The sequence below is a fragment of the Pleuronectes platessa genome, chromosome 14 (genome assembly GCF_947347685.1).
Source record: "Pleuronectes platessa chromosome 14, fPlePla1.1, whole genome shotgun sequence".
In the NCBI taxonomy this organism is placed as follows: Eukaryota; Metazoa; Chordata; class Actinopteri; order Pleuronectiformes; family Pleuronectidae; genus Pleuronectes; species Pleuronectes platessa.
Window position 1 is genome coordinate 4,377,774 of NC_070639.1, and position 18,059 is coordinate 4,395,832.

At 40.4% G+C, this 18,059-nt stretch overlaps 1 protein-coding gene across 1 annotated transcript in view; it reads left to right on the forward strand.

Annotated features, from left to right (window-relative positions):
* xpo4 (exportin 4) overlaps positions 1–18,059 on the forward strand; it is a 45,833-nt gene that overhangs the window by 23,117 nt on the left and 4,657 nt on the right. Inside the window, exons 8-18 of the mRNA XM_053440310.1 lie at positions 4,061–4,218; positions 9,763–9,937; positions 10,519–10,695; positions 10,980–11,122; positions 11,229–11,374; positions 12,178–12,355; positions 15,222–15,381; positions 15,557–15,726; positions 15,834–16,008; positions 17,305–17,511; positions 17,761–17,847. Coding sequence (XP_053296285.1) covers positions 4,061–4,218; positions 9,763–9,937; positions 10,519–10,695; positions 10,980–11,122; positions 11,229–11,374; positions 12,178–12,355; positions 15,222–15,381; positions 15,557–15,726; positions 15,834–16,008; positions 17,305–17,511; positions 17,761–17,847 — 1,776 coding nt within the window. The remainder of the gene's footprint in view (positions 1–4,060; positions 4,219–9,762; positions 9,938–10,518; positions 10,696–10,979; positions 11,123–11,228; positions 11,375–12,177; positions 12,356–15,221; positions 15,382–15,556; positions 15,727–15,833; positions 16,009–17,304; positions 17,512–17,760; positions 17,848–18,059) is intronic.

An 18,059-nucleotide genomic window follows, 5' to 3' on the forward strand; every position in this document is an offset into this window, starting at 1 on the left:
ATCCCAGTTGATCGTTGGGGTCAGGCTTCAACTGGTGAGAAGCCATGCTGATGTTTTTCCTCTAAGATCCCTTGATAAGCTTTGGAAAGTCATTTCACTATCGATGATGTGATGCTTTCAGGGCAAAGCAGCTTTGAATTCTAAGGCTCCCTCCAACATACTTCATAGTTGTGATGATGCCTTCATGTTGGTATGCATTCCCCTTTTTATGCCATATTTACTGGAGGTTGCTCCTCCCATACAATGCAATCTCAGTCTTATCAGTCCACAAAACATATTCCCCTGTAGTGTTGAAGTATGGAGATTAAACTAGAGAGAAAGAGCGGTCTCTCCCATGGTGTCGTGCCATTGTTGCCTGTTGAATGATTTACAGATGGTAGATTTTTTTATGTAAGTAACTCTGAAATCCAGTTTTGTTTCGTAGCAATTAAAAAATGTTGGGCAAGCGGTGATATATATCTTTATCCGCATCGGTCATCCAAAAACCAAATTGGTCTGGCTTTTTTACATCAGCTAGCACAGCAAACTTAATAAGAACGGAATTAGCATCAGTGACAATGGTGTAAAGATTCCTTACTGATACTAAATTCACAGATTAATCAGTGTATAAAATCTACTGCCATCTGATCTGTGTTCCCAAAATGTCTCATTGTTCTACCTTGTTTTCTCTTCTTGCATCAGCCCCACTCCCTACATACTCACACACATGCACACTCACACATACATGTGTATCTCTAACTATAGTCAGACTCAAGGCGACTGACATTACTGGCATTGCACGGATCATTTGCTGGTGCAGCTGCTTTTTCAGACCCCGCGCTGTTCAATCCTTTGGCCTTGCGCTGTCTTCCCCACCCCTCCCTCTCTCCTTTTCTCGCGCCTGCTCACTCGCCTACCCCCTCTCCCGCCCCTTCTGCCTCCCCCGTCCTCTTGCTGAGCTCTTCCAGAGGATGACTTCACGCTCAGGAAGAGGGCAGCAGCAGCAGCAAGGACTATGGTGGCTACGTTACGTTAGCATCTGAGATTTCTTCCCAGCAGTGTGGCTTACGACCAGCACAGACACCCCAGCTGGAGAGCAGAGAGGCAAGAGAGGAGGGGATAAGGAGAGAATTTGGAGAGGGAGGAAGTGAGAAGATTTGAGAGAAGGAGGAGGAGGAGAAGGGAGAGGGAGGTTGAAAGTTGGATTGCTTCAGCAATGGGGCTGTGTGCTTGTATAGTACGAGGACAAAAAGCGTTTACTCTGGATCTAAGAGGATGACAGTTAAAGAGACCGGAGGAGACGAAGAAAGAGCGAAAGACTCCGGACTGGCTGAGGGGAGAGCCGCAGCTCAGAGGAGGACGGCAGATGAGCTCCAGACGTCCACATAGTAACCATCAGTGGAAACACATGTTGCTGCAGGGCTGTGATGACTCGCACTGATATTACTGCTACTACCTTCGTCTGTGTGTGTGTGTCTCTCTCTCTGTGCACAATCGGAGACAATGATGCCTGTTCTCTTGCTTGAGGTGACAGCTCAGCACGGACAAACCTCAAAATCCCACAACCCAACATTGGCTCTTAACTGAGATGAGACCGAGTCGAACAGATCTCCTCCAGCCAAGTCTTTGATTGAGGTGGTCTGTGGGCTCAGAAGAGCTGCGCGACTGTTTGTTTGAGACCAGGGTCACAGTGTCTGAAGATAGACGTGTTGAAAATCATCTCGCCATTTTGCTGCGCCTCAGCTTGTTGGGGGTCGTGGGTTACACACCAGTGAGTATTAATCCTGCCGGGCATCAGCTGATGTTTTTTAAATGCAGTGACAAGAGGATGAGGCAGGTTCTCCTTTTCATTCTTGGCCTACTTTTCTGTTTTAAAGTTTAAAAACAATTGTATGAATAAAAACATAAATGTTTGCAGTTTTAATTCTCCTCCCATAATGTATTTAGTGGATATGACCTGAGTCCTTGTTTCTCCTCAAATTAAGGTTCTTTGAATGATTTTTAAAAGTCTTAAATTTGATTTGCAAAGCTCTTGAATATGTTTTCGTTCTTGCCATCGTAGTCCTTGCTATGACTGTTTTTGCATGTGGTTGCGGCAGGGAGATGTAAAAATTCTACATACTGCAACTGACACGGGTGCGACAGAGAATGTGTGTACAGTCAACACAGTCTGCAAACACTGTCACTGTTATTTCCAGTAATTGTTATAAGAAGAATTAGAATTACTGACAAAACTGTTGATATAACATGAGTATATTCATAATAAATAATTGTCCATCATTAAATTGCATAATGCATGGTGTATAAAATAAATGAGAACTCCTAAGTATATTATTATGAGCATTTACGTGTTAAAAGGGCACAGGTTGGTCACATGTAAGGAAAATATATTCTCTGTCCACATGTGCGTGGTTGTTTTTATCAAACACTGGTTTTTCTACGAGCTTTCCCCCAAATGAAAACCGTGTCACTGAAAAAACAATGAATTTCATTTTCAGAAATATCATTTTCAATGTTGAGTGTCTGTGGGGAATTAAAGTTCCAAGAAAGGCCTCAATTACGTTGATGCTCATTTTAATGCTTCTTCTGTCGCACATTAAAATAAGTTTTATTTTTCAATATAAATGTTTTGCCTGCATGCCAAGTTTATAATCTATATCAGTGTTTCAACGATATAGATATTAGTACGCTGTCATAAAACTTAAAAGAGACCAACATCGAACAGATAACTGATCATCTGATACTGTCTCTGTTTTTAGTCTGAGAGATAAAGTGGTGTTTTCCTGTGTTGTTTTCTCCTCGGCTACTTCGCATTACTTCTGCATATCCGTCGTGCTTGACATGGTTTTAAATTTCACTCATTATAATTTTAAATGTCACTAGTTGAAACCTGCGGGATCTCTGAGCGTTGTCATGTAGACAGAGAAAAGTTCAGTTTCGGCTTGTAACCAGAACTGCTAAGGTTGTCATGGATTTATGGTTAGTTATTTTTCCCGACTGTTACTTTGGCATTGCCCTGACCTGCCTTCACCTGCAGTGTTTTCATGAGGTCAAGAGAGAACGATGGAAACTTTAATGTGATCAATTTCAAATAATTCAATACAATTTCAATTTCACTTTTCCAAAAGTTTATATGTAACCACAAAATTATATTCTCAAACACTGTATTCAAATAAAAAAATCAGCAATGCACAATGCACACATCTTTAAAAGCTCAAAATACTAAATTGAATTCCTACACACAATATTCTATCCCAACTAACATTTGCAACAAGAAGCAGCCTTTAATATATATACATTTATTATAAACAGTCACAGGGGAGTAGAGGAGACGGCTTTAAACAACCTTATTGTTGAGCGCTCCCAATTGCGTTAGCTGAATATATTGTTGCTCTGCTGGTAATCCTGAGCTCACTGCGGAACCATAATAGAGGTCTTGTCAGACCACATACGCCAAAGCTGTCACCATTTTTAAAAAGCACCTCGCTTGATGTTTGTGCTTATTCTCCTATAATCTATAAACAAATCCTCTGTTTAACCGCAGCCCTGTAATTTCTTTTCAGTTGATGTAAGCATTTTCACAGCTGAATGTTTTTATATTCGTATTTCAGGAGTTATATGGTCCTACTGTTGTATTTTGCTCAAGTCTCAGGGTGAGGATGTTAGTGATATGCTTTGTAGTCGTGCAGGTGGTTTGAGAGACTCACTCCAACCACATTACTCTGTGGAGCATTCCCTTCTTATTAAAACAGAAATGTGGAGAATTGAAAAAAGCCCTGACTCTTTTTCTCATTTTCCATCCTTATTGTCTCTCTTCGTGATGCAGGTGGGCACGAAGACAAAACTGAAACCATCTGTTCTTTTTCAGTCGGCTGTTTAAAAGTGACAGAGTGCAGGGGTTTCCACATATTTTTAGACTGTCTGTTATTTTTCCCAGTGCGCTCATTTCCACCAATGTTCAAATATCCAAAGCACCTCCTGCTTTCTTGTGGACTTCTGACCTTCACTTGATTAGATTCCTCTTTAGCAATTGGTAAAAACTAAACAAAATTTAAAGTATTTCCTCCTCTCTCATCCTCAGGTGCACAGGAAGACTCGGGAGGACTCAGACATGGCACAGGACTCGCTGCAGTGCCTGGCCCAGCTGGCCTCCATGCACGGGCCCATCTTCCCAGACGAGAGCGCCCAGGTCTCCTACCTGGCTCACCTGGTGGAGGGCCTGCTGAGCATGATAAATGGGTAAGTGTCACTGTGCTGGAAGAGTCCAACATTTATCTCTACATTTTGTTGACTTGTGCACTTACATTATTATAATTATCATCATAAGATTCTATAAAAGCCATTTTAAAGTGTCACCTCTAGAGCTGAAGGGGCTATTAGACGGCTTCTACACTGAAAGAAATTAGTCTTTTCTTTCTAAATTATTCTTAAAAAGACTCTAGATGTACTTAATTGAGATTAATGTATGCTAAAGTAATTCTCCTTTATTGATTTGCCTCATATCTATAGCAATGGCACATAAGGAGAAGCAGAGGATTTAAAAAATCATCTCAAATCTTTAAGAAAGCTCAGACGAGAATGCGTAACATACACTGCAACAATATAGTCCATATTTAATGCTTCTTTTAAAACCTCAGCTGTCTGTTTTAACTGCATGTGTTGCAGCAGCAGTAACTATAGTTGATGTGACCTTACCCTTGGAGACAGTTTGAGGTGTTAAATCTCCCTCCAGTATCTCAAGGATGTCATGTTAGTGAAATTCCAAGACTAAACAAGTGATGGAGGCCAACGTCAGCAGGATTCTGACTCATGCTTTGCCATCTCTGCTTTATTTACAGGAAGTGATTGAATGTTGAGTCTGTGTTCTTAATGGCCTGTGATTTTCGCGTCTGAAGACACGATGGGAAAGTGGGTTTTGTGGGAATATTTTGTCTTCCAGTTCTATAACTAATGGAGTTAACCAGAAACTTGTTTCCCAAATCATGTGGAATTGGATCAAATAATGCATCTCACAGAAACTGAAATTTTAACCACAGAAAAAAACACTAGCAACCTTTGAAAATATTGGCAAATGTAAAAGTATTTAGTAAGTGTTTTTAAGGGTACAAGTTCTAAATTTTTTTAGTATTTCTTATCTGATCTGGTATGGAGCTCTACAGAATTGAATGAAATCTTCATTCTTGTATCTATCTGTCAGCCTTCAAAATTCTTTGTAACTTGCTGTATTCTGGTATCTATCTCTGTTTTTTTTTGACAATACATTATTGCAAACAATTGAGCATAACTCCTTTACAGCTCTATTGGATTTTTTTATTACACATATATTGCTCAAATTTATCTTCAATTTGAGCAAGAACTGCTGTAAAAGCCAGTGGATTTTAATGATTATTTACTATTTATTATATTGTGATACATATTAATAGCGGTATTGAATTCAATTTACAAAATATTTATATTTGACATATAGTCAGTTAAGTAGTATAAAACACAATGTATTTTAAGAGCAAATTTAAGTTAGACCAAAGTAAAAAAAAACATATAAATAGATTAAGGATTCAACTCAAAAGACGCTAAGTGAAAAACCACACAAATTATTGTAAATAAATCAGAAACTATATAATTATCAAAAGCACATTTCACAGACGGCAGTTGAACCATTGAAAGTGGCATTTACAATCTGAGCAATTGTTTTAATAAAAAAAACTGATTTGTCTAATTTTAATATATTTCATTAATTGTCTCTTTAAACTTGAACTTAAACGTGGACTTGTGTCAGAGCTCTCTTCAACTTGTTCGCTGTGTCAATGTCAAAGATACGAGGCTCTGATCTAAATGTCGACCTTTAAAAGGGGACGTGTGCAAATTCAGGCTTGTTGACAAAAAAAAAAATGAGCTCATGTCATTGTTTCGGCATTACAGCATCATCATTACTCATAAAGCAGCAAATGCATGGAACGCCAATAGGTTTCCACTGGAATAAAGTGTGTGTACTCCAGTGTTCAGCTCAATTTATTTTGTGGAAATCCCTTTACTAAGCAGAACAGAACCTGGGTTCTATGCAGAGCAAGGTTTTTCATACCTAATGTTCAGCTCAAAGCCAATTTTCCTTCAAACTTTTTCAGGATTCACCATCACTTTGTGCAGTGTGTGTGTGTAATAAGAGCAATCAGAGGTAACCCCATGTCCAGCAGAAATGATCTGATGCTGAATCTGTTTCAAGGACCAAAGTAACTGAAGTGCATGACATTAAATAGATAGATAAAAGTCTAACAGTGATCCCATGACTCCAAATGGGATCCATTGTATTTATAACTAAAGACTCTGGCAGCCTGATCATGTGATCATTATTGTCCAGCTCAGTGAGTATAAAGCCCTTCAGCCTAACAATGGAAGTAAATGAGAAACTGGTTTCATGCAAACTAAAAGTAGCCCTCCGTCAGAAACAAATAGAGAATGATTTTACTTTCTGTTAAAAATTAATTTAAAGTTTTTAAAAAAAGGTTTCAGGGCTGAGGAGTTAATCCAAAGTACAGCTGTAAGTCCTTTAACAAGTGCAGAACACATTAGTCTTATTGTCTCATCCTCCCACTGACTTCCAGTTGCTATTCATATACATTTTCAATTTGTATTGCTCAGCCATAAAAACCTGTCACGGATTTTCCACCTGTATAAATGATTTGCCACGGTGGCCCCTAAACCATTAAATGACCCTACGTTTAAACTTCTCTGCAACCTCTCTGTCCTCCTTAAAGCATATTTTTAAAATGCAGCTCAGTGTGGGCACTCTTCTGAATTTATAGTTTTATATTAATAAGGGCTGGGTGTCGACACTAATTCTGACTTTTTGTACCAATGTCAAAACGATTTCAATTTTTATATCAAAATATATCCTTGGTCATTTTGTTTTCCCCCTAGTCATAAACTCGACAATAAATTACTTTGATTACTGTGGAAATGATGACGTTTCTTTCATTTAAAGCGCCATATCTAATTTTTATTTTTATGTGCCGCTCATAATGATGAACCTTACAGGTAATAATCCCCTGAAACTGCAGCACCTCTCAGCTCTCCAGTTCTTGAAGTGAATTTCCGCTCATTGTTAAGCTTTCTGCTCGCACCTTTTAAAGTTTTTGTTCACTCTATCTGCGCTCAAGCGCCATTTTCAGCTGCTGCAGATGTTTCTTACCTAAAAACCTAGTGAACAACACCTGCTCAGCACCAGACAGCATACAGACACTGTAAGCGATTCGGTGTTGAACAGGCTGGGGTATCTGGCAGCTAAAAAGCCAGATGTTTCATTGAGAGACCCAAATCGTAGCCAAAAGAAATGAACATAAACATGACTCCAAATGATTGATTATGCTGTAAATAAGCAACTGTTTGTTTACTATTTCATCATATCAACTTATACACGACAGTTCTGTAAATCCACTTTAAGACATGAACTCCAGAAGATGTCCACAAGATTGGGTGATTTTCCAGAGTTTGTCTTTGACATATGAAGAACACAGCAGGAGATTGTGTCCGTCCGGTTTCATTTATATGTGTGGCTGCTCTTTTTCATCCTCAGATATTTCTATTCTTCCAGTTTGACATCCGTTGTATGTTACAAAAAGGTCATCAAAATCACTGGACATTTTCAGGACATTTTCCTGCTATATAATCACATGGGGCTAACTCTAACTGTCTGCATTTTTACAGACAGTTTACTAGGGGGCAGAAAAAGTTCCTGAAAACGTCATCAACATCTTACTTTATATTTATATATAAATAAAAAATAGCTCAATCATGATTTATATCAGAAGCTGAAGGAGCAAATAATCAATTAACAGGAGCAAATACTTTATACAGTACTTTATTGCTGTTAGCAGTCCTATAGAAGATAAGAGCTGTCAGTTTAGATATCAGTCAGAAAGAGTGTTCATGGGAAGTGTATGTATGTGAATATGAGAGACAGATGATTATCTAGTGCCAATAACTACAGTAGAAGTAGTTTGTGTTCTTAAGTGGGTGTGTGTGTAGTCGGCGTGTTTCTGATCTGAATTAAGGGGCCACACTCGTGTATAAATAACTGAGACACATTTCAGCGTGCACACCATCTTGCGGCTGGACCACGTGATTCAGCGAGTAGGGGTCTCTCTTTCTCTCACTCTCTTCTCTCATGCCTCTCACTCCCTCTCTCTTCCCTCCACTCCTGCTCTGCCTGTAATCACCTATTCTTGGAACTTTTTTCCAATTGCCTCATCGGAAAACCATGCGGAGAGGGATGGCCGATCTACAGTGATTGAACAGTTCTGCTCACAATTTAACTCCATCTGATAGGGGTTAGCGAGGCCTCTCTCACAGCGTTCCTCTCTCTCTGACTGTGGAGAGGTGTGTCAGTTCGAATACAAAGTCAGGATAATGATTTGTACTATTTTAGTGAAGCAGAGGCTACTTAAGAAAAAGACAAAAATGAGAGAGAAGATGTTGGTTTCTGTTAAAGACGATTTATTAGATAAGCAAAAATGCAATAAAACTACCTAGGCTAAAAATGTGTTATAGTGTTTATAGAGAAACCCAACAGTTCCTACACTGAGCAAGCATTTTGGTGACTGTGGGGAGAAAAAACTCATGTATCTTACCTCTCCCAAATGGTCCCAAGTGCATTTCGGCCAATCCACATTGGTTACAGTAGAACAAGAATGGTCGCTGCTCTGAAAGCATGGTTCAAAGGGTTCGAACCAAGTGTCTTGATTTAATACGAGGGTCTTTTGGGTGTAGGTGCATGTTTCTATCTTGGTAGTTCTCATTTAAAATAACAGTGAAATTCTGGGCCACAGACTACGGACCAGGTTTCTGTTGGTCACTTACTGCTGCTTCATAACAGCAATGCACCTGACCATGTTTTGTTTTGGGACTAATACGCCGATGTTATGTAAATATTCTAGTTTTTGGACACGTCTAACCCGGACAATATCCTGCTCCGTTCTCCATATGTGTGAGGCAAACTCCAGCTATATTGACCTGATCCTTTTTAACTGGAATTTGATACCTGACAAAGTGCTCTGTTTTAACTGTGAGCCTGGAATTTTTTTTTTTAACATGGCTACCTCACTTCTTCCTGTGGCTCTTCACTGTCTGTTCACAGTGATTTCAGGCTCTGTGGTTAGATTTGTCCAGATGATGTTGAATTCCGATTACAAGTCACTTTCATGTCTGGTTTTAAAATGTAGAAAGAGTAGAAATTATTTTTTGCCGTGTTCTAATCTGTCACTTCATTTTTCATGGAACGATTTGATAAGTCACTTTAAGATCAGAAGGATAATAACAGTCATTCATTCTCCCATGTCTTAGTGTGTGTGTGTTGCACTATGAGGCAGAAATACCATAAAATATAACCTCAGATGCAGCTGTGGAAAACCGTTCAGGGGTCAAGTTGCCCACGAGTTTTGGTTAAGGATCAATTTTCATGCCCATTTCCAAGCCGCAGTCACCAGCGCGTAAACTGGAAAGTGACCCTGGGTTAGCCTCTGCCTCACCCGGGAGAGTGGAAAAAATCCTTCCTCAGGCCAGAGCACAGGTTTGAACAAAAAATGGAAAGAGGGAGTTTGAATATTCTCAACCTTTTTTCTCGAGAGTGAAACCGATTTTTACAGCTGAATTTAAATGCCAGTGGCAGAAGGATTTAAACCTCACGTCATTACTGTGTTTTTATTTTTTCTCCAAACATGATTCTCCCTAAAAGCATCACTGGCAGTTTATTATGATCTTTAGATCTCGTTTTATTGTCTGCATTCCCAGGATTGAGATCGAGGACTCGGAGGCACTGGGCATCTCCAATATCATCTCCAATCTGATCACCATGTTTCCTAGAAGTATTTTAACAGCACTACCCAGCGATCTCTTCACTTCCTTCATCAACTGCCTCACTCTGCTCACCTGCTCGTTTGGACGCAGCGCCGCCCTGGAGGAGGTGGTGAGTAACAACCCCTGATCATCCTCAATGTGGAACCAGATCTGAGATATTACATTTTCGATAGAAAATAACTATTTGTAGACACAAAGTGCTGTAGAATAAGAAAACAAATGGTTAAAATACACACCAACAAAAAAACTATACGGACAGAAGTACATAAATAATGACGGTAAGAGATACAACAGCCTGTCACCACAAGTAAATTCAGGAATATGCCTTTTGAAAAATAATAATCTTAGCTGAGAAAGATATATAAAATAAATTTCAGTTGATCTAAAGAAAAGTAATTAGCAACTGTTTTGATGATTAGATGGCAAGATGAGACATTTGAAAGCGGCACTTTGGGTTTTGGGAGATCATAATGGGAGTATTTTTTATAATTTATTTTCATATTTATTTATATGTAGTATAGCTAAATATATATGTCGTTTAACAAAATATCAGCAGGTTTTCTAATCAGAAAAATATTGGTTAAATTTTAGGCCTCTAAACATTACCTCAGCCAAACCTGTGAAAAGTCTACTAAAGAAAGGTTGACATTGTTTTGCTGACGTCCGTGTGCACGCTCTTTCTTCCCTCAGCTTGATAAGGACGACATGGTTTACATGGAGGCCTATGACAAGCTGCTGGAGTCCTGGCTCACGCTCGTCCAGGACGAGGAGCATTTTCCTCGCGGTTGTTTCGTGCAGCCGGCGATCCAGGTCTTCAACTCGTATATCCAGTGTCACCTGGCTGCTCCTGACGGCACACGCAACCTGGTGCGACTCTCTCGATAAAAGTTTATGCTTTTACAACTATGTTTCCTACATTTCTTTATTGTTCACACTGTATTTGTAGTTTAAGGAGAGAAGAGAGGTCTGTATGATCTGGAATCTGCTCCAGTCTTTAAGCGGATTTGTGTTCTTTATTTTGTCAGTTAGTTGTGTTATCAAAATTTCACATCAGCATCAAAATAGCTGTGTTTATTTTCTATCCTCATAACTGGTTGACTAACTTTTTCTCTTCTCTTTGCATTCATAACCCCCACCTCCACCACCCTCAGTCAGTGAATGGCCTATCGTCTCATGATGAGGAGGAAATCAATGAGCTGCAGGAAGATGACAGGGAGCTGTTCTCAGACCAGCTCTCCAGCATCGGCATGCTGGGACGTGTAGCTGCTGACCACTGTATCCCCCTGCTCACAAAGTAAATGTTTAACACCTTATCAGGTGCTTCATATACAACTCTTATTAAATTCTTGATCTTAGTCTATGGAGTTGTCATTTACTTTTTTTGTGTTTACGCCTTGCAGCCTGTTGGAGGACCGGGTGACACGGCTTCACGGTCAACTCCAGAGGACACAGCAGCACCTCATGGCGACTTCTGACCCTGGATCAATGGACCGCAAATACCTGGACGACCTCTACGAGGACATCCACTGGATCATACTGGTCTCAGGTCAGCGTCAGGACAAAACATTGTTTTTGTTTGTCTTTTGGGTTTATCTGATCTCGCAACTTTCCTGTAATGTTGTGAGGATATTTGTTTTTCGAGGAAGACATAATTGTTTCCTCATTAATGTTTCTTTTCTTATTTCAGTCCAATCTGCTCACTGAGAATTGTTCTGTTCATTAGTGGTTTATTTCATCACGCCTGACACTAGATTAGATTTGACATTTATGATATAAGGGGCATCTTGTGCTTAGGCCGTTAAGTACAGAATATTTTAAATGTATATATTAAAAATACATATTTTTTGTATGGACACATGTAACACATTTAAAGAATAAGCAAATTTGTGTCAGTAATAGCCATCTACAATTTTAATAAAGTGAATAATTGTACACTCTTCCTCTTTTTTCCCTTCAACACATGTATTTAAACCTAACGTGGAACCATCATACGGACGTAGTTAATGAAATAACTTGTGAAATTTTAATACACTAGACTATGGCTGTTAACAGAGTTTGTAAATTACTTTTCCAGTGAAGCTTATTCCACCTAACTGAGTTTATTTGTGAACAAGACAGAAGAACTGAACTCCACCCGGCTCAGTGACTTTGAGTTAATTTAATATTTTCTGAATCAGCATTGTTAAAGCAGCACTGTTGATTTCTTTTCTTTTTTGTGTGTGTGTGCATAATTTTTATGGTATATAGTTGAGAAAAACACTTAAACTCAAGGAACATTAAGTTGCTCAGTTGCCAACAGAAGTGAACATGCAGTAAAACACTGTCTGTATCTGTCTGTGCACTCTGCAGGGTATGTGTTAGCAGACGACCCTCAAGGTGAAACTCCGTTGATCCCCTCAGAGGTGATGGAGTTCTCCATCAAACACTCAACAGAGGTCGACATCAACACAACGCTGCAGATGCTGGGCTCGCCGGGGGAGAAGGCTACATCCATACCAGGCTGCAACAACACAGACTCCGTCATTAGGTGAGACGAATGTTGGTCTGAGCACCGTCTCTGTTGTGTCAAAGGCTGATAGATTGTTGTATTCAATGTGATGGCTCTTCTTTTATTACAAGTCTTTGGATGTTGTGACAGTTCATTTCGCTAAACCAGTCAGACTTCCCGTAAAACTGTCCCAGAATAGTCCCTGTCCACGGCTGCTTGCTCTTCCTAGTATTGTCAGTGATCGTCCCATAAAGCTGAAGGTGTGTTAGTCCCGTCCCATTCAGACTCAGGCACCATTTGAATGTTGAGCCAGTTAAACTCTGGTCTCAGGATGAGTTCTAATACACTTGACTCAGGATGAGAAAACTCTCTCTAGCCCCTTAGGCTCTAGGGTTTTGTTTTGGGTCAAGGATAAATATTTAATGAAAAGTTAAAAAAAAAGGGAAATTGATAGGTAATAAAAAATAATTGTTTGTTGCAGCAGTCACCCAACGAACTGCCCTTTAAATCCATAAACAGGGAACAGATCGGGTGCAAGGTTGAGCTGCAGATTGAAGCTGCTTCTCTGTTGCACCATAGTTAAAAATGACAATGTGTCTGCAGGGCGGTAGGAGTTGTTGATCAATACAAATTAACTAATAACTAATTTTCAACCTGCAGTCACCGTATGAGCAGAAATGTCAGTTTTTTATCACAACCTCTCTTCCGGCTTTGTGGTCTCTTCCTGCTCTGGTGTCTTCAGAAATCGTATCACACACTTGATTTCGGTGTGTGTGGTGGTTGAACATCAGAACAAAAAAACGGCCTTAACAATAAACCAGCAGATAATGAAATGGACCTTGGGAAGGAAAGCTTGTCTCTAGTTCCTGTTATCGGAGATGGTTTGTTCTTTAACAACAGCTAATTGTGAGATCCCGACAGAATGTGGCTGTGGTGTCAAAAAACCTTGTGCGGTTCAGAGCTGTTGGCAGATGCACATGATGCTTGTTTGTGTGCGAGTGCCTGTGTGTGCGTGTGTGCGTGTGCGTGCGTGTGTGTGTGCGCGCCTGTGCGTGCGTGTGTGTGTGTGTGCAGATAATCAGTGACGACAATAGACAATCACAGCAGCCAGTGATATTGTCTGTTGAAGGTCATTGAGCATGTTTTTTTGTAGAGTGTGTGTGTGTGTGTGTGTGTGTGTGTGTGTGTGTGTGTGTGTGTGTGTGTGTGTGTGTGTGTGTGTGTGTGTGTGTGTGTGTGTGTGTGTGTGTGTGTGTGTGTGTGTGTGTGTGTGTGTGTGTGTGTGTGTGTGCGCGTGCGCGCGCGCGCGAGCAAAGGGGACGACAGCATTGACAGAGGATTGCGGATGATGGCATCAGGTTCCCTGATAGTGATCGAGCAGCCCCGGCTCCGTAAATGTCAACGTGGTTTTGTTTTCTGCAAACAATGTGAAATTGTGCACTGAGGGGGGCGGAACGATAAGCTTCTTTAAGCCCTCTTTAGCTCTGTCCCTTTATATAGTGTATGTCTGGGGGGGGGGTTAGCAAAGTGATGACTTTCTATTACACTTTGATGAATTTGTTGTAGGGTGAATGACTTTATTAATTTAAAATAGAATTTGTTAATATCATATGTTAATTACACATGTGCGTATAGGTCTCGTTCTTGCAGTGCAACTCTGTTGTTTTGAATGAAGCCAAAGTGTCATCTTTGTTTTGGACCAGCTCCTCCTCATTTTCTCTTGAGCTCACATCTGAAGTTTCTCCAGATTTCAAATCATTTAATGAATCCTGTACATAAATCGTCAACATACCAACATTAAACACACAAAAAACAGGGTGCGGCTCTCCAGATATCGTAGAAATAGACACAAATATCAAAGAGACTGCTGATTGTCATGACATAACTCTTAAATTCTTGCATGGGTATTTTTCTTTTTTCTTTTCACCCCCTTTTTTCATTGAGATTTGTATCTATATCCATCTTTAATGATATTTTATTGTATTTAATGCTCTCAATTTTTTAATCAAGCAGTGAACTTGTTAGTTTGATGTTCAAATTTGGATGTAATCTGCCTGCTGAGGGTGCTAACACAGTCTAAAATTGGACATGTCAGACACGATGACACGTTTGTCAGCAGGTACTTAGTTTTCCTTGGCCATCATCGGACGAGCCAAAAATGCATGAGCAGATGATTCATGTCTTGCAGACACGTACACTATAAATTGAGCTTTACTCTGTAACCTTTGCATCATGATGTATGTCTTAGTGTCTCTCTGATCTAGTCCGTTTCGGTCTAAATTTCTTCCTTTTTACCTTCTCTTCCAAACATTCCCTGTGTTGTCATGCCCTTTTTATTGTGTATCGACAAGACACTGGGTCATAGCATTTCCAAAAGAAGACTCGCCGGGTGCTTTAAGTGGCCGGTACGAACCTACACAAGTCAGGGGAGGGACAAACCATGAACTAGAAACGGTATATTGTGGGACAACATGGTGAAACATTGCAGCAGCTCCACCTCCGCTTACACGACTTGAATGTAAAATGTAAAATGGTGGCACGTAGGGCAACTGCACAGGTCTTGTAGAGTCCTCACTGGGTCGGATATGTTTTCGTGGCACATGATGGATCAGAAGACACACATGATGCCAGATTCCACATCATTTATAGGAAAGGCTTCCCCTTCCTAGATGGTCCTTTACAATATGTCATGCTCAAAATAAAATAGACAGGATAAAGCACAAAACAACATATTTCAACAGCAAAAAAAATACGAAACAGCCCACAACCAAAATTATAAAATCAATAATACTATTGTATAATAATAGTATTTTAAATAAACTAAATGACGAGCACCTGCTCATTCATGCTCACTTGCCTGACTACATGGCCTTTAAATCCAGCTCCTCTCACTTTTATATTATAGGTTACTGTCAGCGGTGCTGCGGACATCAGAAGTTGAATCTAGGGCGACCAGAGCGAGCCTGACGGAGCTGCTGAGTCCACAGATGGGAAAAGACATCATGTGGTTCCTCCGACGCTGGGCCAAGACGTACCTGCTGGTGGATGAGAAACTATATGAGCAGGTATGAAGCTTCCTGACCCTGTGTTGCCCCCTAGCCTCATTTGTGACCCAGACACCTGGTCACTCAGGCTTCTCAGGGCAAACGTCAACCATGGTATATTCTTTAGCTCATAAAAGCAATAAACCGAATATGTCTCTGACATCCGTCTCCCCTTTTCCTCTCTCGCTCTCCTCAGATCAGCGTCCCCCTGAGCACAGCATTCGGTGCAGATACAGAAGGGGCCCAGTGGATTGTGGGATATCTTCTGGAGAAGGTGATCAACAATCTGTCTGTGTGGAGCGCAGAGGCTGAGCTGGCCAATGACACAGTGGAGCTGCTGGTGACACTGGTGGAAAAGAGGGAGAGGTGAGGACAAAGGATAGTTTTGAAGGAAAGAAAGCTAAAATCATGTGGTTCCATCTACTTGAATGTGTTTTTATTTTATTAAGCCAAATATCTCTCTGTGTCATTAGGGCAAACATTGTGGTGCAGTGTGAGAGCTGGTGGAACCTGGCGAAGCAGTTTGCCAGTCGCAGTCCGCCCCTCCACCTGCTGTCCAGCTCTGTGCAGAGGTCACTGATGAAGGCACTTGTCCTCGGAGGCTTTGCTCACATGGACTCTGACACCAAACAGCAATACTGGGCTGAGGTAAATAATAAGAGCTGAATCGATCAATCAAGTACTGTTTTTCTCTGTTTCTTACTGAGTTATAGTGAATGGGAAATGTCCTGCAGCGATAACACGTATCTTAACCTGGTGAACTGGTACCAAATATAATGAAAACACAAAGAATAATTTCACCACGAGTTATGATGTCTGACTTTAAAAGAAACTAAGGTGAGTAAGTCCAGTTCAGAGCTGCAGATCTCCACAGACTCTCTGTCAGACACACGGATTACGAGTGATGGATACGTTCATTAATATTCCCCCGTACCGTCTTTCTCTCGTGTGTATAACATGATCCTTGTCCTGATCCCACAGGCCTCTGTTTTAATAGGCGGACAGTAGTAAATGGTGGTGCAAAGCCACAATGACTCCAGACCAATTATGGGGGGGTTGTATGAGTTAAACAGCAGCTGTTGAATCGTACAGCTGCTCTGCTCAGCTCAGATCTAACTGTCGGAGGAGGAGGTTGAGAAGTCAGACGCCCCTTTGTTCCATCTTTATTTCACTGCTCTTTCTCTTACATCACCAAATACACAAGATACTCATTGACATGAACTTTCCCCCTTTTTTTTTTACTTTTCCTATCAATCTATTCAATGCCACTAATCTAAAAAAGAAAAACTAAGGAACACTGCTTTAAAATGGTTTGCCAATGTATCGTTTTTATTTGTATTCCTCCAAAACCAGAGGTGTTATGGTCTCAGGTCTATTCCATGTTGTCAACACAATATCTCTAGAAGGCTCTGAAGGAATTTCTTCAAATTTGGTTCCAGCGTTCACTTGGACTCAAGATGAAATGTTAAGATTTGGGTGGTCACAGGTCATGGTGGCCACATGTTTTTTTTTGGAGTAGACATACAACCTCAGTGCGTTAATTCTATTTTCTCAAAAATGATTTTTATCTCTTTAATTTTAAAAGAAGATCTTAATAGAGCACAGTAATTGGAAACAGAAAATAGGCTTTTAATTTAATTATATGAGTTAATAAGCTGCAAAATAAAGTTCATGAAAAAGTCACATCATACATGAATCCTCTCTGATTAAAAACTACACCCCTTATATGCAGTCTTCCAATTGCCATTTGGTATTATCTTGGATCAACAAAGAAAAACGACCGTTTAAAAGATATGAAATTACTTGAATTTTTGCATTCAAAATGTGTGGGACATAAATAAATGATTGATGCTTTACAGTCTCTCCCTTCTGATCTCATCTTCCTAACATTTGATTGATTAATTCCTAAATTAACCGATGACCTCCCGGTATCTCTCCATCCAGGTGCTTCACCCTCTTCAGCAGCGTTTCCTCAACCTCATTAACCAGGAGAACTTCGCTCAGATCAGCCAGGAAGAAGCCGTCAAACGGGAAATCGTCGCCACGTTAGAGGCGCTGTGCGGCATCGCAGAGGCAACGCAGATCGACAACGTGTCCTCGCTCTTCTCCTTCCTCATGGACTTCCTGTCCAGCTGCATTGGCCTCATGGAGGTAAGAGCAGCGTGGGAGGATGAATCCAAATCTGTGAAAGGGAACGTTATTGTTCCTGTGTAGTTCAGAGAACGCCGCTAACTTAGCTGACCATGATAACGCCAGTTTGATCGTCCAGTCAAATAAATTCTATCATTTACAAAGACTGAACTGATTCAACATAAGACGAGACACAAAACTCTTCAATTCAAATGATTCTTTAACTATGTTTACACGATTAAAGTTACTAATGAGACTTCTCTTGTGCAGGTTTACAGCAACACGCCCGAGACAATCAACCTCATTATTGAGGTTTTTGTGGAAGTGGCTCACAAGCAGATCTGCTACCTGGGAGAGGTGAGTGAAGCATCGTTAATGTACATCCACGCACACACACTCACAGTAACCAGAGGAAAAATAACACACAGACGAGGGGAAAACGTGCAAACTCCATGCAGAGAGACCCCTGGGTGGCCGTCATGTTCAAACCCAGAGCATGTTAAATGACAGTGCTAACCACTGCACCACCGTTCCACCCTAAAAATGACCCGATTTACCTAATTTGAATA